Source organism: Choloepus didactylus, chromosome 11, assembly GCF_015220235.1.
Source record: "Choloepus didactylus isolate mChoDid1 chromosome 11, mChoDid1.pri, whole genome shotgun sequence".
NCBI lineage: Eukaryota > Metazoa > Chordata > Mammalia > Pilosa > Megalonychidae > Choloepus > Choloepus didactylus.
In genome coordinates, this window is record NC_051317.1 from 81180466 (window position 1) to 81205437 (window position 24972).

The following is a 24972-nucleotide window of genomic DNA, read 5'->3' on the forward strand; positions in this document are numbered from 1 at the left end:
TGACAGGCTTCCTTATAAGAAGTGACATGAAAGAATTTGAAGCTTTGTATCCAAGACCCTCAATTAAAGAAATATTTAAGATACCTGCACATTGCCACAGGCAAGATACTACTGGTCTCTCCAGTATCAAAGTGACCTGATAGTTACAATTTTATTAGCATTGTTCATGTCTGAAGGCCATCTCCAAAGGATAAAGAAGATCCTTCTGCAGTATTCAAAATGCATAAACCTCTCACCTTCACTGTCACAGCATTCTAGGATTGCAGGGTCTTCCCGAATCACTGCAGTTAGAGTATTGACATCTCCATTAGATGCAGCCTGGTAAACCATGGTCAGGTCAACTTCCTCAGATGAGTCACCTTCATGAATCAGACAGAGAGAAATACTGAAGAGTGTGTGAAGCGAGCTCACTGAAAGAATAACAACATTCAAACCATCATCCACAGAAATGATTCATTGAAACCTCTCTGGCATATCCAGGCAGAAGGCTGAGTCATGCTGATCACCTGCATCCTCACCACTTCTGAAGAAAGACGGACCACTATGGGCCATGTTGTAATACCCATCCTATATTGGGAAGCAGCCTGCAGGCATTGAATGTCCTCTGAGATTTTATGTTTCTCTCCAGGCATTCAGACTACTTGAAATCAGTGAGATCAGATAGGGAAGTGGGGTCCCTGTCTTGTTCTGAGTTTCCCTTTACAGTCTGAAACATGCTAGTGTTCCTTCAATGACTCAGTTTCCACATCTTTGAAAGACACGTTGTGCTGGTTATTCTCTGCTCCCCTACTCCACCCTTTTCCCCCCAAAGCTGATAACAAAACTTCAAGTCTAGTGACCACAGGGAAGCACTGGAAGGGCTGGGAGGCAAGTTCTGCTCATGGGGAGACCCCTGGTAAGACACACTGCCAACCCCATCTACTTATACAATTTTTCTCACACATGTTGTTTTTTCCCCCTCCTAAACATAGCCATTATTTAAGGGAAAAAATTGTGTATAAGAAATTTTTTTATTGTATTTTTATGATAATGTGGACAATATGCCAGAAAACCTTTATAGTTCTAACCAATCTTTAGTTGGCAGTGGTCCCAACCCTTTGGTTTGTTTTCTTTCTATCAGTGTTCCTGGGGAGCAATTAATGATTTTTAACAAGTTGACCTGCCCCCCCAAAGATCTCGTTATTGAAAATGGTTCCCTTATCATGACAAAAACCTGTTTTGTAAAGTGAGTGGTTTATCCCTCATTTATCCAAGGTAGTTTTGTTGTGGTTGTTTTTAAGCAAACTCACTTGGACATTTACCTGGGGACTGGAAGTGGAAGTGGGAGGTGATGGATATCAAAGATTGAACACCTATCCTGTGGTAAGTTCAAGTACTCTGGAATCAGACTTCCTATGTGCTTGTACTTACTGCTATATGGATTTGGACAAGTTGTTCTTTCTGGGTCTCAGCTTCCCTGTCTTTAAAATGCAGATGATGATGATGATAACCTATAACATAAGGTTATGAGGATTAAATGGGTTAATATTAGGTCTGATTAGGATTAAAGGGTCTGACTCAAAATAAACTCTGTATATGCCTTGCTACTACTATTGCTTTTTTTTTTTTTTTTTGCTTATGTAGAGGGCAACAGACAGCTGAGAGAAAAATGCCTCTCTTTGCTGGAGGCCAGATAAAGAGCCCATTACTGCACAGAACTTTGACTATCTACTAGAAAACTTCTTAGGTAGCTAGACATTTTATTAAGATGGCTCATGATATCTTTGGGCACAAAAAGCAGGACCTGGACTTAAGGACAAAGATAGATCTGGGTATGTGGTTGCTATGACCACATCCAAAGGTGCTATGATTGGGTCACCTGGGAAGGAAGATCTGGGTGGTGTGCAGAGGAGCCTTGTGTTGATAACCTGTTCATCCTTGAGTGCAATAAAATATGTAAGGCATGTCATAACACTGGTAGAGTACATACAGATGAGAGGGACAATGAATACATGATCTGCTAGAATTAGTATCCCAAAAAGATCTTGGTGGAAGGATTCTGGCAAAATTGGATTTAATAGGTGTAAGCATAGAGCAATGTATTTTAGTCCATAAAACACCCAGTTTAATTAATTGAAGTGTAATTCACATATTGTTTCTTGCTGCTCAGCATCCGCCTCACCCTGCTGGTAACCTTAACCTGGTTAGCTCCAGGGACCACCCTGTCTCCACATTCAGTGGCACTGACCATATCCCTTTCTCAGGTGTGGAACATGCAGCCTAGAGCTAAGCTGCTCAGGACGAGCATTATGTTGGCCACAGAGACTGATCCAGGGATGGGCACTTGACTCAACCAGAGCCCCTGAAAGGCAATGCTACTTTGAGATTTCTGGGAGCAAATGTAAGTGTAAATATAAAGCAAAAAAAAAGGAATATTTTACTGGTGCATAAAGGGAAAGAGACACCTCCCCACCCCCACTCCCTTTTCTTAGAGCATTTCCTTTAGAAAGCTTGTAATTGGAAAATCTTTTTCTGTCCCTTTGAGTTGTATGTGTCTTTTAAAAGGCCAAACAAGTCTCTGGCCCTTTTTTATAACCCAGGAGTATTTTTCGTAGAGACCGGAAGCCATCTGTGGGAGGTAGGAACTTAACTTCCATGGATGCCTGGCTCTAGTTGCAAACTCCCTGTCACAAATGTGTGAGAAGTGTATATTTCCTTTGGAAAACACACAGGTGGCTAACCCAATTGCAAGGTGAATTTAAGATGAACTATATGTGACAAATGGTGTTGCAAAACCCTCTTTCTTGAGGACTAGTTATCATTTATCTTAAGAACATGTATGTAACGGGTTGTGCCTGCCTGGATATCTTAAAGGATAAGATTCCTTTCTGTTTTTGCAATATCTTTAGCAGATTGCTTGTGATGCACATCACATTCTGGTTTAATGATTATTAAGTAATAAAACTGTTTTCTTTCTCTTTTGTGGAGAGGTTCTCCAGGTTCTCTGGCAGGAGATTTTGTTTCCATTTCCCAATATAAGATTTCCTCTTTATTCCATGGGCTATGAACATTGGAGCTACCTGGAGACATCTTAAGAATGGAGAGTCTGCCTCAAAATGAAGACAATGCAAGGAGAAGAGCAACACTGGGCCAAAGAAAGAAATAATTGAGACCTGGTGACATCATTTGAACTCCTGAATAAAGCCAGGCTTTAATGCAGTAGGACTTCTAGAACATTTCTATGTGCCAATAAGTTCCTTTTTTGGTTAAGTCAGTTTGCATAGATTTTGTTTGCTTTGTTTATAACTGAGACCAAATGATTATGACCACTGAGTCATTATATAGATGTTTCTTTTTACTTCCCAGTATATTAAAATAGCCAGAAGGAAATACCTGAAATTGCTGAACTGTAATCCAGTTGCCTTGATCTCTGATATACAACTTTGATCTCTGACGTGTAACTATATATATATTCTTTATCTTGTGACCTTGTGATTGTAAAAACCTTGTGAATGACCCTCACTTGTACCCCCTTTATTTGTTTTTGTTTTCTTTTTTAACTTTAGAGTCTTCTGATCACTAAGACAGCCCCTTATGTTTATTAACGAAGGGGCTTGAGTCAATCCAGAGCTAACGCAACCCAATTCTGCTGCTATTTTGATAGACAAAGCTGGACCTAACCAAAATGATCCCCCCTGACATGCTCAGTAGCTTAGGTTTTAACCTATAAGTGACTTATAACTCATTATGATGCTAAACATCATGCCCATCATCATATTCAGGCAGCCATTTTCTTACATACATTCTGTGACTAAGCATGTAATCAATCTGTACATGCTCAATAATTAGATCATCTCTAACCTCATCGTCTAAAGCCATTATACTCATTATCTGCCCATCTTTTGGTATTATAAAACTATCAGAGTTACTGCAGTTCGGAGAGACAGATCTTTAGGCTGATAGGCCATTTGATCTCCTGGTTTGTGCCTACAATAAACTCTCTCTTTGGAACCTTGGTTTCTCAGGAATTGGTCATTTGAATGCATCAGGCAGAGAACCCATCACTTTTGATTGTTATCAATTTGGTGACCCCCAGAAGGGACCAAGGTTCCCAAGAAGGAGTCCACTGCCTGAAGTTCTGGAGCCCAGGTGGGACAGGTAAACAGGTAATTGAGCTTCTTAGCCATTAGACTCTTTTTAGTCTACAGGCTCAACAACCAGGTTTTGCTCTGTTCTATCAGACCCTTGACTCGTTAAAAAGCCTCAAGGAGAGAAACTGTTTCCAGTTCCAAGTCTGGACATCAGACTGGGTGAGTGGGTCAGCAAGGTAAAGGTAGGATGGGAAGTCAGCGTGCAGGTTCATGTCCCCTAGACCAAGCCTTGAGGCCCTGGGTCCCACTTCCAGAACAATCCCCCTTGCTCTGAACTCACACATTTCTGTTATTGAGTATCATTCTCTACGGGGTTCAAGGTCCTAACCTGAGTTTGTCTGTTGAGTGTACTCCTAGAAAATAAATAATCCAATGACTAATTGGTACTTAATTAAATTAAGTGTATGAGTTCTGTTTAACTGTTGGTTGGTGTGTTACTTAGATATTGTTAAGTGTGTAATGCCTGTTTAATTGTTAATTGGTGTGTTTGGTCTAGTTATTAATTGGTGTGTTACTTAAATGTAGTGTTAAGTGTCTGTTTAAATTTGTTAGCTGGTGTGTTACTACATTTGTGTTGTTCAAGTGTTCCTAATGGGTTACTGATTGTGGAAATTCTTTAAAATGGGAAATTCTAATTCTAATAGCATTCCTAAATATAGCCGTTTGGGTTGTATTTTAAAAACTGGAAAGATTTAGTTATGAGCCTATGAAAAAACAAAAAATAGTTTACATCTATAACATAGTCTGGCCTCAATATGCTTTAGAATTGAGAAGGAGCCCAAGAATGGCTCTATATAAAAGAGCACTGTATTAAAGCTAGAGCTGTTCTGCAAGACAGAGCAGAAATGGAATGAGATAATGTATGTTCAATCCTTTATTTGTCTCTCCCAGTAATCAGTGTTGATAAGGAAATATAAAATTTTACTTGTAAAGATTAGCAGAGAAAAGAATGTCCTCCCTGATTTGAATCCAGAGGATCTAATAGAACTTTTACTAACTCCTTCATCTGTTCCACCTCTACCCTACAACCAAGGGGCCAATAGATCAGGAAAGCAGAAAGCTTTCCTACCTCTTCCTCCTCCTCAGTATCCCTCTTTGTCAGGGGTAAAAGAACTAGTGATAGAAATGGTCTCCCCTCCCATACCCACCGGGGTACTCAATTGGGCCTTGGCTGCTCTCTAAAACCAGTACTGGACCCACCAGCAAAACTCCTACCCCTCCGGCAGGTGCTTTTAGGAGTAGACAAACAGGGGGGCCCAAGAGGGTTTGTATATGTGTGTACCCTATTTCTCATGTTGGATTTATATACTGGAGAATAATACCCCACTTTATAGAGAGGACCTAAAGAAAATGGAAAGCTTAACTGCTTTAGTATTTGCAACATATAATCCAAATTGGGCTGATATTCGGACCTTGTTAAATGCCCTGATAAAAGGAGAAGAACAGAGAATGGTAAAAGCAGGAAGCAGATAAGAAACAAGTTGAAGGCCAGCAATCCAGTATATGCTGGAGCAAATTTAGCAGGCCCAGCAAGGGATCCTGAATGGAATCTGAATGATGCAGGTGGCTTAGAGCATATTAAAGAGTATATTGTTGTGGTTCTGTGAAAAGGGGTCCCTAAAGCTATAAACTTATAAAAGATAAATGAAGTAAGGCAGGGACCAAAGGAAAGTCCCTCAATTTTCCTTGAAAGAATTTATACTACCTACTGGCAGTACATGGATATAGATCCAGGAAGTCTAGAGAATGTCAGATATTTAAATGTGACTTCTATTACTCAGAGTTTTCGTGATATAAGGAGAAAGCTACAGAACGTTTGTTGATGGAGTACTAGGATTGCCTATCTCTATGTTGGTTGAAATTGCTTTTAAAGTTTGTAACAACAGGGATCAAGTTAAAGAAGACCACTACTTTCCAAAGCAAGCAGCACTTGAGGATCGATACCTTAAGAGACAAATGGCACTTCTCAGGGCTCTAGTGAACCAAGGACAACCAGGAGGAGATAATAGCAAGAAGGTAAGACCCCTGGCCCCCTCGAGAGATAGGAGGAATTCCTCAGGAATTCAGAACTAACCACTGTGCATACTGCAAGAAAGAAGGGTGCTGGAGGAAGGATTGCCCTGGCAGCCCCTCAGGGAAAAATCCAGAGGGAAGCTAGACAACCCAAATTCCAGATGCCCCAATGAAATAATGAAATAGACAGTGATTTGGAATGAAAGCACCCAGGGCTCTACTAGAAGAAGCACTTCTTCTCTCAATCTTCCACCAAGAGCCTCGGGTAACAGTGCGGGTGGGAAAACTTGTTTTGATACACGAGCCAATACTTGGTATTAAATTAAAGACCTAACTCAGTTTCCAACCAATCAGTTACTATAACAGGAGTATTTGGTAAAAGAACAAGTAAACCATTTTTGCAGCTGCTAGACTGCCTAACTGGGACCCAAAATTTAAAGCATATTTTCCAGTATGTATGGGAAAGTCCAGTTCCATTGCTGGGAAGAGACCTGTTACTGACGTTAAATGTCCAGAAAACCTTTTCTCCAGATTATTTGTCAATAGAAGTGCCTCCAGGAAAAGCTTGTGTATTGCAAGCTGCACTGATGTTTGATGACGGAGATAAGTAGACCATGCTTATCCCAGAAGAAATCTTGAATGCTATAAAACCAGAGGCATGGGCTGATGGAAAACGTGGACATGCAAAAACAGTAAGACCAGTTCAAGTGAAATTCAAAAGCCAGGTACTTTATGTCATGCTAAACAATAACCCCTTAAACTAGAATCCAGAGAAGATATTGCTCCATTACCAGAGATATTTTTGAAATATCAATTAATATGACCCTGTCAATCTCCATATAACACTTCAGTATTGCTGGTATGAAAGTCAGGTAACCTAAATGAATACTGGTTTGTGCAAGATCTTTTGGTTATTAATCACATTGTAGAAGACATCTGTCCTGCATTTCCAAATCGATATTCTTTACTTACTATATTATCTAGAGATTTCTTTTGGTTCACTGTCCTAGATTTAAAAGATGCCTTTTACTGCATATTCCGAGACCCAGAATTTCAAGAACTTTTTGCTTTTGAATGGGAAGACCCCATTGCTAACAAAAAAACAATATTATTGGATTCTTCTTCCACAACAATTTAAAAATACTCCCATAATATTTGGAGAAGCTTTGACTAGAAATTTAAGGGAATCACACTTGCAAAAAGGAGTATTATAACAGTATGTAGATGATAGCTTAATAGCAAGTCATAACAGAAAAGCATCAGATAAGAATGCTATTCAAACTCTGAATTTCTTAGTAGACTGAGGGTACAAAGTCTCAAAAAGAAAAGCACACATTTCACAAGAATCAGTAAAATATTTAGGTTTTGAACTATCAAAGGATTGAGAAATCTATTGCTAGGTCAGAGAGAGGCTTTAGCCAAAGTAGCAGAGCCACTCACAAGAAGACAGCTTCAAGGATTCTTAGGAATGGCAGGATTCTGTAGAATTTGGATACCTAATTTTGGACTCACAGCAAAACCCTTATATAAAGCTTTAATAGGATCTGAGCAAGAACCTGTAAATTGTACTACTGTATGTAAAAATGCCTTCCAGAAAACAAAAAAAGAACTTTTAACAGTCCCAGAGCCCCAGGCCTCCAGATCCAAGAAAACATTTTGACCTTTTCATACATGAAAGATAAGAGATTGGATGAGGAGGGCTTACTAAAAAATCAGGAAATGCCAGATATTCTGTGGTCTATTGTTCTAAACAGTTAGACAATACTACCCAAGAATGGTCAGTATGCCAAAGGGCTATAGCTGTCACCTGTGACTTTCTCAAAGAAGCTGAAAAATTCATTTTAAGACAATCCACCACCCTGCATATGCCACAGTATATACTGCCTCTGTTACACAGAAAGGTGGATATTGGCTCACCGCTGGACAGTTAGGTAAATATCAAGCTATTCTACTGGAGAATCCTAATACCACTTTAAAAGCTTCTTCTAGCTTAAACCCGGCTACCTTACTTCCTGTGTGTGATGGTATACAAATAATTGATGAAGTCTATTCCAGCCATTCAGGTTTAGTCAATCAACCTTTAAAATATCCAGACATTGAGATGCACTGATGGAAGCAGCTTCATGGAGCAAGGACTTAGGGAAGCCACTTATGCAGTGGTAACTCTACAAACAGCACTGGAGAGTGGGGCTCTTTCACCAGATACATTTACAGGATGGGTAGAGGTCCTTCCATGCAGGACAGAACATGCCTCAGAAGTAACTAAGGTGCTCTTGAAGAAAACAATCCCCTGGATTGGACTCCCATTTTCAATACAAAGTGCTAATGGGGGAGGGCTTTTACATAAACAATTTCACAGGAACTTTCAGGAGCACTGAACATACATTGGAAATTACAGGCATCTTGGAGACCATTATCTACTGGGAAAATGGAGTAGATGAATAAAACCTGAAGAAAAGGTAGCTAAACTCTGCCCAGAGACTAATCTCTCATGGGACAAGGTACTTGTGGTGATGCTTCTGTGGACTATTCACAGGTCAAATATTGGAAAAACATACTGCCAAGCACCCTGAAGGAGAGGAAACTGACAAACTTCCAACAGGCAGATATCAATGTCAACGCCTAGAAGACTGAAAATACATCTTCAGGAAACAGTTAAGAAATGCTAAAAATTAGAGCATTTATTTTTATCTGAGTACCATTAAGTATATACAAAACTTTATAAATGTGTGTATTGCCTAAAGAATGGAACACCTTCACTTGTAGCCAAATACATAGACTACTATATAAAACTATTAGACTCTGACAGGTACTTTCAGCTTATCCTTGTTCTGTATCTCTACTATAGTATATAGCCTCAGGAATTGACATATTATAAAACACTAATTTTTTTTTTTTCAATGGGAACACTCTTATGCAGGTTCTATGAATTAGATTGTTGGATATGTGGCCAATTACCTATGTCTAGTGTTCCTGGTTACCCTGGTGTATATCACCCCTCCTGGGAACTGACTGGAAGGAACTAAGAAAATTAATCAAAAACATGTGAGAACAAAAAGGGATTCTAGATTCCATAAACTTAACTAATGCAGATCCAAAAAAAGGGCCAATTAATTTGAGAAACCCCAGGACATAGAATTTCTTTCTTTCTTTTTTTTTTTTTTTAATAGTATAACAGTGGAGAGAGCAATTCAGCATGCAAAATGTTTAGACAGAAAGGCTGCACATTTAACTATTAGAGGAAAAGAGGGGTATTTACAACTCTGGGATGGCATAATATGGCTAACACCTGGCTAGGGTAGATTAAGCCAGACAGCCTCTCTCTGTTGGTAACAATGGAACCACTCCCAACAGCATAATCCTTTCAATGCTAGGAAAATGGGAGGCTGCCTCCAGAGCGATGTTTCCAAACTTTATTACAAGAAAGTGACTGGTTTGGGACAGATTGGGTTCAAAGACCTGATGTTTGCTGGATAGCTCCAAAGGGAACTCAGTGGTTCTGCAGCACCAGCTTATGGCCCTGGTTGCCCCCAGGTTGGCCAGGCAGATGCACTTTAGGATTACCCTGGACTCAAGAAGTATTCATAAAACTTTACCAGCAGGAGCAAATCTGCCATTATTAAAAGCTTAATGGGCCTGATCAGTATTTCATTGGTATGATCACCTAGCCACTATATTTCTGCCTTCATTAGGCACAGAAGGTGTTTTACTTGGGATGGAAGCACTGAACAATTTTACACAATAAGCTTTTAATGATAGCGTCAAAACGATATCTCTTTTAAATACTGAAGTGATTCTAATGTGTAAAGCAGTAATACAAAATCAAATGGTTTTAGATGTCTTGACAGCTTTATAGGGAGGGGCATGTGCTATAATAAAAACTGAATGTTGTACCTATATACCTGATGAATCTGATAATGTAACTAAAGTGTTAGAGGCATGAAAAATTGAAATCAGTAGCCCCCTCTCCTTTGGCATATTTGATTTATTTAGTTGGCTTCCTACAGCAATAGGATCTTGGTTCCATTCAGTATTACAAACAGGACTTATGATATTACTACTAATAATTGCTAGCATACTTATTTTTAAAACATGTCTCTATCTCTTATACCAGTCCTGCCATAACCAAATTACTGGAAAAGCTGTAATGCCCCAGCCAAAACCTGAAGTTAAAGAATATGTACAACTGCAATCTAAGAAGCTCCATTCGCACTACCCCTACAGTTGGCATCCCTTTTCAGCAAGAAGTCGTCAGAGAGGTTGTCATCCGGTTATCTCTCAAGACTGGGGAATGCTCAAACAAAAGGGAGATGTTGTAACAAGAAGTTACGATTTTACAAATGATTATGGCTACTGAATCATTATATAGATGTTTCTTTTTTTATCTAGTATACTAGAATAGCCAGAAGGAAATACCTGAAATTGCTGAATTGTGATCCAGTCACCTTGATCTTTGATAATGGTGGTATAACTATACAGCCTTTATCTTGTGCCATTGTGATTATAAAAACCTTGTAAATGACCCTCATTTATACCCTTTTATCCTGTTTTTCAACTTTAGAGTCTTCTGATCACTACAGATAGCCCCTAATATTTATTAAGGAAGGGACTTGAATCTGTCCAGAACTAACCCAACCTAAATCTAAAGCTATCTTGATAGACAAAGCTGAACCTAGCCAAAATGGGCCTGCCTGACACGCACAGTAGCTTAAACTTTAACCTCTAAGTGACCCATACTTCATTATAATAGTAAATATCACATCCATCATCATATTAAGGCTGCCATTTTCTTACATTGGTTCTGTGACTAAGCATGACATCAGTCTGTGCATGCTCAAAAATTAGATCATCTCGAACCTCATCATCTTGAGTCATTGTGCTCATTTTCCTAAAACCTGCCCATCTTTTGATATTATAAAGCAATCAGAATTACTGGAGTTCAGGGAGACAGATTTTTAAGTCAAAAGGCCATCTGATCTCCTGCTTCATGCCTAGTAATAACCATCTTCTCTCTTTGAAACCCTGGTGTCTCAGGAATTGGTCATTTGAGTGCATCAGGCAGAGAACCCACATTTTTAATAGGTATCATGTTTTGTTTTAATTATGGACATAATTCTAATTTATATAGGGTTTAGCAGCAGCCCATTAGAATAGAACTTAATGTTTTAGTTTGGGCATTTGGTGCTACAGAAGTGAACAGTGTGATAATAAGGTTAGTGGAAGTTCTGCCTGCATTGATAGTAGTCCAGAAAGCAGAACGGAGGAGGTGATGGGCCTCTTCTATTCTCAAATGGTTAGTGCCATGGTGAGGTCTATGGCCCATGGGCTACATGGACTGTAAGGATCTGAAGAATATTCAGAGGAGAGTGACCAAAATGGATATTGAAGGGACTTCGTTCATGTCACATGAGGAATCATTGAAGGAAATATGTGTGTTTACTCTCAAGATTATTCAGTGGGGTCATAATAGAATCCTTCAGATAGTCAAAGAGTTTTTATGTGTAAAATTTTATGGTTAAATTTTTCTGTGAGACTCTAGCAGTTAGAACCACCAGCAGATGACAGCGCCAGGGAGGCAGGTTTTTTTTCATTCGTAGAGCATTATAAAAATGGCCTGGGTAACCTCAAGCAGTAGTAAGCTTCCTGTCACTGAAGAGGGCCAATCATGGCTAATTGGCCAACAAGGAAGTGAATTATAGAAGGAATATAGACATGAGAGTAAAGCAGAGGGAAGGGGACAAGTAAGGCATGTACTGCAGGATAGAATGTACTACAGAGTTCCTTCTAGCTCTAAGATATCATATTAAGGCACAGAGAGATTAGGAAATAGGAAATGAAGGAGATTTCCTAGAGGTTGTGCAGAAACAGCCAATCTAAACTGTGGTCAGTGCAAATAGTTAGACTTAAACTTGGAGACTGTACAAAGAATTTCTGTAGAAATGAGGAATAGTGATGTAGAAACAACTAGTATGAAGAGAAGAATGATTGATGGTCCTTATGGAATGAAAAACAGGTAGGAATTTTTTTTTCTACTGAAGGATGCAAACCAACTTACAGTATCTAAAAGAGCCACACAAACAACACAGAAATTCCACCTTCCCTCCAACTTTCCTTCCCCCATCCCTCCTTCCCTTCCTTTTCTCTCTCTCTGTCTCATCTATCTTTCCATTTAGCTTAGGGAAGGAGTATGGTTTGAATGGAACCAGGCAGAATGTCTCTCTGTCTCTGTGTGAAAGTTAATCAGATAGACTTATGTATGGGTATATGAAGAACTATTCCAAAATGCACACAGAGGGAGAGAGACTGAAAGTAGAGAAAATGGAAAAGAGACAGAAAGAAATAGAAAGGAAAAACATGTGAAGAGATATAGATATATTTTATAAAAAATTATATGTATATATGGATGAGGTATGTAAAAGACTAGAAGAAAATATATCAAAAAGTTAATAGAGGTAATTTCTTGGTTGCTCCTCAGAACTTTCTCTATTTTCCAAATTCTCTATAATGAATTTATATCTTTTATAGTCATCAAAGTAAACCAAGCTTTTTTTTCCTTAAATGGTGAGAGACGAGGATGCCTTACTAGCTTTACTTTAATGTACTATTACACAAAAAATAGACAGAGACTGGTATGTCTACAGCTAAGAAAAAAAGTCCTTGATATTTCACAAATTTCTGAAAAAGAAAAAAAAATATTTTTTGCTAATTCTGACCTTATAAATTAACTTGTTAATTTAAAAAGGTGCTTATTTTAAATTTTTCTTAATTTTTACCTATAATTTGGAAGGATAAACTTTCTTGGAATAATTTATTTCCCTAATTTTTCACAGTCAAAAAACCCTAACTGGTTTCTGGATGCATCACAAATTATTTTACTAATCCCAGAGCCTAACTTTTTTTTTTTTAGGTAGTTTTATGGAGATAAATTCACATACCATACAATCCATCTAAAGCGTACAATCAATGTCTTCTAACATATTCACAGAGTTGTCCATTCATCACCACAATCAATTCTAGAACACTTTACCCTCAAGAGGGTTCATTATGCTGTACAATCCCATGTTTCATCCTTGATACATGACCCTAAACTTTCCCTTTCAACCACAATCACACCCATATATCATACTGGGTATGTGCTATAGTCACTATAATGTGCTACTGTCCTAGTTTGCTAATGCTGCAGAATGCAAAACACCAGAGATGGATAGCCTTTTATAAAATGGGGGTTTATTTCACTACACAATTACAGTCTTAAGGCCACAAAGCGTCCAAGGTAACCCATCAGCAATCGGGTACCCTCACCGGAGGATGGCCAATGGCCTCCGGAAAACCTCTGTTAGCTAGGAAGGCAGCTGGCATCTGCTCCAAAGCTCCGGCCTCAAAACGGCTTTCTCCCAGGACGTTCCTCTCTAGCAAGCTTGCTCCTCTTCAAAACATCACTCCCAGCTGCACTCTCTTTCCTCTCTTTGAGTCATCTCATTTATATAGCTCCACTGATCAAGGCCCACCCCGAATGGGTGGGGCCATGCCTCCATGGGAACATCTCATCAAAATTATCTCCCACAGCTGGGTGGGGCACACTCCAAGCAAATCTAACCAGCACCAAAACTTCTGCCCCACACAAGACCACAAAGATACTGGCATTTGGGGGACACAATACATTCAAACTGGCACAGCTACCATCACCTCTATCCGTTTCCAAACATTTGCAATCAACTTTTTTACATATTCTATATGAATTAATCCTCAGCTCTCCATTCTCTGCCCAAATTCTATCTTCTGGTGACATATGTTCTAGATATTAACAACTTGAGATTGCTGGTTATATTTAGTTCATATTAGCAAGGTCATACAATATTTGTCCTTTTATGTCTGGCTTATTTCATTTAACACAATGTGCTCAAGTTTCATCCATGTAGACTCATGTGTTACGACTTCATTTCTTCTTACAGCTGCATAATATCCCATAGTGTGTATATACCACATTTGTTTATCCATTCATTGCTTGATGGACACCTGGGTTGTTTCCATCTTTTTGCAATTATGAATAATGCCGCTATGAACATTGGTGTGAAAATGTCTATTCATGTCTCTGCTTTCAGTTCTTCTGAGTATATAGCTAGTAGGGGAATTGCTGGATCATACAGCAGTTCTAAACTTCGCTTCCTGAGAAACTGCCAAAATGTCTTCCACAGTGGCTATACCATTCTATGTTCCCTCCAATAGTGAATAAGTGTTCCTATTTCTCCACAACTTCTCCAACCCTTGCAATTTTCTGTTTTGTTAGCAGTGGCCATTCTAGTAGATGTAAAAGGATATCTCATTGTAGTTTTGATTTGCATCTCCATAATAGCTAGTGATGTTGAACATCTTTTCATGTGCTGTTTAGCCATTTGTATTTCCTCTTTGGAAAAATGTCTATTCATGTCTTTTGCCTATTTTTAATTGGGCTATTTGTCTTTTTATTGTCGAGTTGTGGGACCTTTTTATATATCTTGGATTATTAAATCCTCATTGGCTATGTGGTGTCCAACTATTTTCTCCCATTGAATAGGCTGCCTTTTCTCCCTTTTGAAAAAGTCCTTTGAAGCACAAGAGTATTCAGTTTTATCTATTTTTTTCTTTCATTGCTTGTGCTTTGGGTGTAAGTATAAGAAACCACCTCTCACCACAAGATCTTAAAGATGCTTCCCTACATTTTTTTCTGAGTTTCATGGTTCTGGCTTTTATATTTAGGTCTTTGATCCATTTTGAGTTAGTTTTTTAAAGAAGGTGTGTGATAGGTGTTCTCTTTCATTCTTTTTGATATGGAGGTCCAGTTCTCCCAGCATGATTTGTTGAAGATGCTCTGTCCCAGTTGGGTGTACTTGGCAGCCTTGTCAAAAATCAATTGACTATAGATGTGAGGGTCTATTCCTGAACTCTCAATTTGATTCCATCAGTCAATATGTCTATCTTTATGCCAATACCATGCTGTTTTTACCACTGTAGCTTTGCAATATGCTTTCAAGCTAGAAAGTGAGTCCTCTGACTTCATTCTTTTTCAAGATGTTTTTGGCTATTCAGGCCCCTTCTCTTCCAAGTAAATTTGATAATTGGCTTTTACAATTCTGCCAAGTACACTGTTGGAATTTTGAATGGGATTGTGTTGAATCTGTAGATAAATTTTGGTAGAATTGACATCTTAACAATATTTCATCTTCCAATCCATGAACATGGAATATCCTTCCATTTATTTAGGTCTTCTTTGATTTCTTTTAGCCATGATTTTTAGTTTTCTGAATACAGGTCCTTTACATCTTTGGTTAAGTTTATTCCTAGATATTTGATTCTTTTAGTTGCTATTGTGAATGGAATTTTCCCCCTGATATCCTTCTCAGATTGCTCATTACTAGTGTATAGAAACAGTACTGAGTTTTGGGTGTTGATCTTGTATCCTGCCATGCTGAGCTTGTTTCTTAGGTCTAGTAGCTTTGTTGTAGATTTTTGGGAGACTTTCTAAATATAGGATCATGTTATCTGCAAATAGTGGAAAATTTTACTTCTTTTTTGACTTGGATGTCTTTTATTTCTTTTCCTGCCTAACTACTCTAGCTAGAACTTCTAGTACAACATTGAAGAACAGTGATGACAGTGGGCATCATTGTCTTGTTCCAGATCTTAGATGGAAAGCTTTCAGTCTTTCACCGTTGATTACAGTGTTAGCTGTGCATTTTTCATATTACACCCTTTATCATGTTGAGAAAGTTTCCTTCTATTCCTATCTTTGAGTGTTTTTATCAAGAAGGGATACTGACTTTTTTCAAATACTTTTTCTGCATCTATCAAGATGATCATGTGGTCCTTTTCCTTTGATTTGTTAATGTGGTGTATTATGTTAATTGATTTTCTTGTGTTGAACCACACTTGCATACCTGGGATAAAACCCAGTTGATCATGATGTATAATTATTTTAATGTGCAATTGGATTCAATTTGCAAGTATTTTGTTGAGGACTTTTGCACATATATCATTACAGAGATTAGTCTATAATTATCCTTTCTTGTGGTATCTTTATCTGGTATTGATATTAGGGTGATATTGTCTTCATAGTATGAGTTTCAGTAGCATTTCTTCCTCTTCAATTTTTTTGGAAGAGTTTGAGCAGGGTTGGTATTAATTCTTGAAATGATTGGTAGAATTCACTTGTGGAACCATCTGGTCCTGGGCTTTTCTTTATTGGGAGGTTTTTAATGACTGTTTCAATATCTTTCCTTGTGATTAGTTTGTTGAGATCTTCTATTCTACTGGAGTCAGTGTATGTTTCTAGAAAATTTTCCATTTCATATACATTGTCTAGGTTGTTGGTATACAGTTGTTCATAGTATCTTCTTATGAACATTTTTATTTCTTTGGAGTCAGTATTAATGTCGCCCCTCTCATTTCTGATTTTATTTATTTGCATCTTCTCTCTTTTTTTCTTTGTCAGTCTAGTTAGGGACTTGTCGATTTCCTTGATACTCTCAGAGAACCAACTGTTGGTTTTGTTGATTCAATTGTTTTTTTTCCCCTCAATTTCATTTATTTGTGCTCTATTCTTTGTTACTTCTTTCTTTCTGATTGCTTTGGGATTAGTTTGATGTTCTTTTTCTATTTCCTCCAGGTGTGTAGCTAGGTCTTTGATTTTAGCTCATTCTTCCTTTTTAATGTAGGTATTTGTGGCTATACATTTCCCTTTCAGCACTGCCTTCACTGTATCCCATTTTGTATTCTCATTTTCATTCATCTCAAGATATTTACGATATCTCTTGCAATTTCTTTTTGAACCCATTGTTTCTTTAAGTGTGGGTTGTTTAACCTCCATAAATTTGTGCATTTTCCAGTCCTTTACCTGTTGTTGATTTCCAGCTTCATTCCATCATGACCAGAGAAAGTGTTTTGTATAATTTCAGTCTTTTAAAATTTATTAAGACCTGTATTGTGATCCAACACATGGTCTATCCAAGAGAATGATCCATGAGCACTAGAGAAGAATGTATATCCTATTGTTTTGGGATGCATTGTTGTGTATATGTCTGTTTAGTCTAGTTCCTTTATCCAATTATTCAAGTTCTCTGTTTCCTTCTTGATTCTCTGTCTAGATGGTTTATCTATTAATGTGAATGGTGTGTTGAAGTTTCCAATGATTATTGTAGATGCATCTAATTCTCCCTTCAGTTTTGCTAGTGTTTGCCTCATGTATTTTGGGGGCACTCTGATTATGTGCATGTATTTTTATGATTGTTATTTTTTCTTGTTGGATTGTCCCTTTTATTAATGTATAACTTTCTTCTTTTTCTCATAAAACAGATTTGCACTTAAAGTTTATTTTGTCTGATATTTGTATAGCTACCCTGACTTTTTTTGAACACTCTTTGTGTGGAATATCTTTTCCCAGCCATTCATTTTCAACCTATTTGTATCCTTGCATCTAAGGTGAGTTTCTTGATGACAGCATGTAGACTGCTTATATTTTTTTTTACTCATTCTACCAGTCTGTATATTTGATTGTGGTGTTTAAGCCATTAATATTCAATTTTATTACTGTAATGGCAGTACTTACTTTAACCTTTTTATCCTTTGGCTTTTATATGTCACATCTTATTTTTGTCTTTCTTTATATCCTTTTAGTTTCTTTACTTATGCTCTTCATGTCTACACCCTCATCCAAGTCTGTTCTCCTGTCATTTCCTTTCATCCTGCCAGGATTCCCTTTAGTATTTTTTGTAGGGCAGGTTCTTTTGTTAAGAAATTCTCTGAGCTTCTGCTTATCTGTGAATGTCTTAAACTCTCCCTTATTTTGGAAGGACAGTTTTTTTCAGATAGAGAATTCTTGGCTGGTAATTTTTCTCTTTGAGTATCTTGAATATATCATACCACTGCCTTCTCACCTCCATAATTTTTTACATGAAATTGGCATTTAGTCTTATGGGGCATCCCTTGTATGTAATGAATTGGTTTTCTCTTGCTGCTTTTAGATGTTTCTGTTTACCTTTGGCATTTGACCTTCTGTTTAGTATGTGTCTTGGAGCAAGTCTCTATGGATTATTCAGTTTGTAGTATGTTGTCCTTCTTGGACATGGATAGCAATGCCTTTCATAAGAGTTGGGAAGTTTTCAGCCATTATTTCTTCAAATATTCCTTCTGCCCCTTTTCCCTTTTCTTCTCCTTCTGGGACACACATTACACAAATATTTGTGTGCCTCATGTTGTAAATAAGTTCCCTGAGACCCTACTCAATTTTTTCCCATTCTTTTCTTTTTCTGTTCAAATTCAGATGCTTTTTCTTCTAGCTCACTGATCCTTTCCTCTGCCTCTTTATATCTGCTGTTGTGTGCCTCGTTTATTTTTAATTTCATGTATTGTGCCTTCATTCCCATAAGATTTGCTATGTTTCTTCACATGCTTTCAAATTCTTCCTTATGCTCACCCAGTGTCTTCTTAATATACTTTATCTCTTTAGCCATCTCCTGGAATTGGTTTAGCAGATTTTTTTTAGAACATCATTGATTAGTTGTTTCAGATTCTGTATATCCTCTGACTTTTGGATTTTCTTCTTTGACTGGGCCATATATTCCTGTTTCTTGATATGACTTGCTATTTTTACTGATTTCTGGGCATTGGTTTATCTTTGTGGGTTTACTCTGAAGGTTGGATTCTCTTTCTTGTCAAAACCTTAGTTGTTGATTGTGTTAATGCTCTTACTTGACACTTGATCCATCAGTATTACCAAACAGGGTTTGGCCAGGGATCCTCAAAGGAGGTGCACATAGCTCCACAGGACCCTGGGGGGAAGGTCAGGTAAAGATGCCCAAAAGACTTTAATTCTGTTCCCCAAGGATGTGCTTTCCACATCTGCCAGCAATGGTGCTCTTTGGCAACCAATTCCCCTCAGCCCTCAGAAGACAGGCTATTCTTAGTTATTGGCTCCAGAAAATGGCATTGCAATGCCAGGTCAGGCAAGTTGTAACTACTGGCCACTGCATTCAAAATTCACCAGCCAAAAGCTAGAACAGTGCTAGACTGTGCCCTGCCCTGTTCTTAGGACAGTGGACCTCTGCTTCCCTTTCAGTCTGCCACTACCTGCACACCAGGGATTGGTGACCCCAAAGCTTTCTGCCCCAAAAGTGGGGGAAGAGTGTGAGGAGCCATGGCTGAGGGGATTACTCATGATCACTCACTCCATTTTCTGTCTCTTTGTCCTGCACTTTTCTGGTGTTGTGCAGCACTACCCCTGATCTCCAGAGCTCCAGAACTGTTTCTGCTTGTTCCCTAGCTGTTTTCTGGGAGGGAAGTGTGCTAAGCCTCTCCATAAATAGTCATTTTGGATCCTCTTAACTCTAATAGAATGATTTCAGACATGTAATAGGCTGTTAAAAATATTTTGGATTAGAGGACTTTCCTCGTAGCGTCTTAGATTTTATCACAAATGTGGGCCGTGTTCAAGATTTTCACATAGTGGCTCTGACCATGAGATATTTAAGAGTTCCTTGGAAAAGCCTTGATTGCATCAATTATGGGGCCCCTTCTGTTGAAATTCCTCAAGGTCAGCTTGACATGTGTTCTAATTAAACTGTGATGCTTTTGTTGAAGAGCCAGGTTGGCCTGAGGGCAGATTGGGTATTGCAGTTTCAAAAGTTCAGACCAGGTTTTGAGAAGCTTTCTTTGGTTCATTATATTCTGAGGATCCTTGGGTGGCTGAACCCACCCTGGAGTCACCAGTAAAGTCTGGATTCATTTTGGACAACTATGGAGGACTCTGCAGATCTTTCTTAGATTATTCTCTGCAGTGGAATTGAGTGCCTCTAAAGAACTGAAGTTTATTAATTCATCCATTTATTCAACATATACCATAGCCTAGGGAAATTGTAGGTACAATGGTGTTAGAGTCTTTGTAAGAAAAATGTGTTCTAGTGAGAATACAAATGTGTAATTTATGATTGAGATATACCAGAGATATTTTGGCATCACAGAGGAGAATTCCTTAAATAAATAGTTTCCTGGGCATTCTCCTTACTTAAATCCCTCACTCCTCCTGCATGATTAACCTGATGCTCTGGGGACAGTAAAGACATTGTATCCTTGGGGCTGCCAGGAATGACCTACCCATAAGGTGGTGAGGCCTTTCCACCTTTATGGAGGGTGCTAGACTTTCACTGCACCTGATGGCCCCATGTGGTAACATTGCCACCCACTGGTGATGAAGACTCTCTGTGGGCCTTGACTGGCACTCTGAGCCAGGATGGTGCCAGTTCTGCTAGGTAGAATTAAGAAGCCTGTCTGGAATATTCTGGCCATGCAAGGAAAAGTTTAATGTCACTGATACACTTTCCTGGCATTGAAACAAAAGTAGTCTCATATATATCATATATATGTGGAGAAATATATGGAGGCAATGCAGAAAAGCAGTTGAGAGCCTAGGCTCTGAAATTCAACCTCCAGTGTTTAAATCTGGCACTGCCTCTTACTTGCTAGCTGTGTAAACTTGGATGTTGCTTAAACTCTCTATGCCCAGTTCTTCATCTGTTAAATGGGATAATACTAGTATACACCTCATTGGGCTATTCTGAGGGCTAAACAAGTTAAACCATGTAGAGCATGTCAATTGGTATTATCAATATTATTACTTGGACATAATAGGCATCTCTGCCTTCTTTCTCCTTAATGAGGCCTTTGCTTTGCTCAGCAGGCTGTTGAAATTTTGTGAGATTAAACATTTTACTATATATCATATTTTCTCCTCTAGTTCCTCAGTGTGTATTGGCTGAGATTTTAAGAATGTTTGATAAAGTGTCAGTCATATGTGAGGAGGAGAAAGAGTTTGTTTCTAACACTCAAAAAAGAAAAATAGCTCCAAGCTTTCTATAGGTACCAGCTCAGAGAACAAACACTCAAAGTAACTTTGGAATAGTTGCATGGCTTACTTAGCAGTTCATGCCCGGGAACTGGAAGAGAAGGGATCTTGTTCTGTGGGAGGAAGTCTTGCAACAATATTTTCTCAAGGGCAAATACCTAGCCACAATCAGACCTTTCTTCATAGCTAGATTTGTGATGCAATGCATGTTGCCTTACTTTGAATCTCAGCACGTGTGTGTTCCTGGGGGTGTTTACATCACCTCTGAAACCTTGTTGAGGTCACATTCAGTCTGCTGGCTTTCCGTGGCATGAGCTGGTTGTCTTGACTCTCCTTTCTGCCTTCTCTTTAATGATTCTCTCCCATTTTAGACAGGATCTTTCTTATCTTTAACTTTTCTTTAGAATTACACTGACCCTGTAAACTATCTGAGCATGCTTTCTGTTCCATGGTCATGGATAGAGAGTTCCTGTATGAATGTCTCATGGGTTCCTAAAGTTTTTTTCAGACAATTGAAATAGAATAGCTTCTCATGATGTTGAGATTATTGCTGTTTCTCTGGCTTTCTTGTTGCTTTAGAAAAGGCATGGAATAAAGCTCAACTTAGTGAATAATTGCCCCTCTCGCAACTTCACTAGAATTTGTGTTCAGTTTGGCAGCATGGTTTTGCCTTTATTAAAGAAAAAATCCCAAACTTGAGACATAGAAGCTAGAATAGTATTGGATATATTGTAGGCAGTTGATAAATGTGTTTATTGATTTAATGAGCATTTTCTCTTCCAGTTGGAAAATTAAAGTGGGATGTATATAAGAAATAAGATTCATTTTTCATTATCATTAGGAGTAGAATTTGGAAAAGTGATGGAAGGAGGAGTTTTCAACTTGTTTAAACAATTTTGTAAGGCCTTGAATTTAAAGTACAGTTGAAGTAAATGAACAGCTCTCCACCAACCCAAATCATGATAGATATAATGAAGCTGGTTTAAAGCATCTCACCAGAGCTGTGCATGTGATTTTGTGAGAACTAATAAAATCACAGCAGAAATTACTGCTTAGTACCAAACAAGTTCAGTTAAATCTGAATGTCATAAAGAACTGTCTTTTTGAACAATGGACTATTGGTCAAGTGTGTGACTGATCTATTCTGGGATTAGGGGTCTATATTGTAAAATGAGAGGATTAAAGGATTGACTACATCTCTGGTTCTCAATACTGGCTGTACATTAGAATCACCTGGGGAACTTAAAAAAAGCTTATTTAATTGGTCTATCATTTTATATGTTGTTTTATTTATATATTTTTGGATTATGAAAATTATGAAAGTATAAATAATAATAAGAAAAAAAGTACTCAAAGAGAGTCACAGTTAAAATTTTGGTGTGTTGTGTATACTTGACTTATGTGGTAGAATGAGTTTGCTGCCCACCTTACCTCTGTTCCCAGAGCCTCCTTCCCTCCACCCCCTGTGCAATGTAATGTGGGAGGGAAGGAAAGTGCTAGCAGGAGGTGAAGCTTGAAGGCCTGAAGGATGTGATGTTTGGGGGTGTGCAGTCTGCTCTTTCCATCTTCAGGATCTGAACTGTCTCTCTGCCCCTAAAATGGACATAGCTGAAATGAGTGGCAACCCAACCAAAGACCAAGTAAAGACAAGGCAGTTTCCGGAGGGGCAAGCAAAGGGGTTCAGACATCCAAACAGCTGCAAGTCCAGGAGATATAGAACAAGAGGGAGAAAGTTCTGGGAGGTGCTGCTGCCTGCAGTGAGTGGCCAGTGACCTCAGGGATTAAGACTGTCGCCTCATGCCTGTTGCTAGAGCTTGGGGTCCATGCCAGCTGGTGGAGCAGGACAAGTTGACCAGATTAGCATTGCTAATCTCAAATCTCACACACTGTGATTTTTCCATGGATAGGAATCTACTGATGGAACCTGAAGAAAATGACTGAAATTCTCTGAGCCCCTGGGTAAGTTTGGCTAATAGTAAGACTATTTTCCCTCTTTGATGCTTAAGCTCTCAGCTTATTTTTTTAAAAAATTCATTTTCCGCTTTTACATAGTCAAAAGCTTTAGATATTCCAACATTTGATTTATTTGGTTGCTTTTATGATTAAAAAGTTCTATCCCTCTGGAGTCTTATATTTAATTATTTATTAATATTTATCTCTAACTAATGTACAGGTTTTAAACTTTATTTTTGTATATTGCAATTAACTTTTTTTGTAAATTGTCATTTGTTGGCTAAGTCTCCCTTCTCTCACTAATTTTTAGTGGCAACCTTACAAACGAAATCATTTTTAACACTTTCGACGGTTCACTGGACCTGAGGCTCTGGGTGCAGGGACCGCAGAGGTATCCTCACTTGGGGATCCAGCCAAAGTCCAACTCAGTTACATTCCAAGGAATCTTGTGGTCAGTCCACAGTCGAGGCTCTGAGTCTTTTTGCATTCCCTGCATAGTTTCAAATCTTAGAATTTTTGGTAGCAACTTTGAAGGATTTAAGAGATTCATAACAACTCTAAAGTTAATGAAAACTGCCATTCAATCACTTCTTCAGCAACATCTCAATGCAGCTATAAAAGTATCCACTGTTATTGCACTATCCGTTGGGGTCTCCTCAGCACTGTGTGACTTTCCCAGGAACAGTTGTAATACGGTCAGCCCTTACATAACTCTTAACTCTTTCTAGGCACTGTGCCAAAGCCCCTTCTGTATATTGACTATTTTAGTTTCTCAGCTACCATACAATGGGCCAGCTTAAAAAATGGGAATTTATTAGCTTATGGTTTTGAGGCTAGGAGAAGTCCAAAATTGAGGTGTAGGCAGGGTGATGCTTTCTCCCAGAAGACTGTGGTGTTCTGGGGCTGGCTGCCGGCAATCCCTGGTCCTTGGCCTTTCCGTCATATGGCAATGCACATGACGATGTCTTTTCCTTTCTCTCCCAGGTTCCATTGACTTCCAGCTTCTGGCTGCTCCTGGATGTGGCTTCTCACCCTCTGTGTCCAATTTCTTTTCCCTATAAGGACTTCAGCCACATTGGATTAAGGTTGACCTTCATTCAGTTTGGGCCCACCTTAACTATTGACATCGTCAAAGGTCCTATTTGCAAATGGGTTCACACCCACAGGACCAGGGGTTGAGACCTGAACATGCTTTTGTGGGGAATATGATTCCATCTACAACATTGACTCATTTAATTCTCTTCCTACTACAATTATTCCCCTTTTATGGATGAGGAAACTGAGGCAAAAGCAGGAAAGTAACTTGACCAAAGTTACACAGGTAGCAAATGGTGAACCCCAAATATGGTTGCAAGCTATTGGGCTCAAATAGCTCTGACCCATATGCACTTTTGTCTGTAACTGCCCACTCACACAGGCAGCAGAGCCCTCATACATTCCAGTGAACTTGTGACCTACATTTGTGCTGGATGGACATTCCATATTCCATTCTCTCTTATTCCCAGAAGCCTGTACCCCTCTCTACATGCTGGTGCACAAGCTACATGCCTCAGTGATCTGCCTGTCAAGCATCATTCTACTAGAGTTTAGAATCTATTGTAGCAAAATTAATTTTATACATTGTGCTGGTTTGAATCTATTATGTACCTCAGAAAAACCATGCTCTTTTAATCTAATCTTATGGGGACAGACCTACTGTGGGTGGGATCTTTTGATTAGGTTGTTTCCATGGAGCTGTGACCCCCACCCATTCATGGTGGGTGTTAATTAGTTTACTGGAGTTCTTAAGAGAGCTCAGGGAGAGGGAGAGAGAGCTCAGAGCTGACACAGATCCAGATGCTTGGAAATGCAGACAGAAAGATGTTTGGAGATGCTAAGCTAAGAGATGAAGCCCAGAGTTTGCCCTGGGAGAAGCAAGAAGGACCCACAGGAGCTGAGGGAAGCTAAGAGAGCTGCTTAGACAGAAATGCCCCAGGAGAAGTAAGCAGAGAGCTGAGAGAGGCT

The 24972-nt window shown here is 38.7% G+C and overlaps 1 protein-coding gene across 1 annotated transcript in view; it reads right to left on the reverse strand.

The window, feature by feature from the left end:
• ANKRD55 (ankyrin repeat domain 55) overlaps positions 1-24972 on the reverse strand; it is a 127096-nt gene that overhangs the window by 89513 nt on the left and 12611 nt on the right. Inside the window, exon 2 of the mRNA XM_037799279.1 lies at positions 237-359. Within this exon, the coding sequence (XP_037655207.1) occupies positions 237-359 (123 nt within the window). The remainder of the gene's footprint in view (positions 1-236; positions 360-24972) is intronic.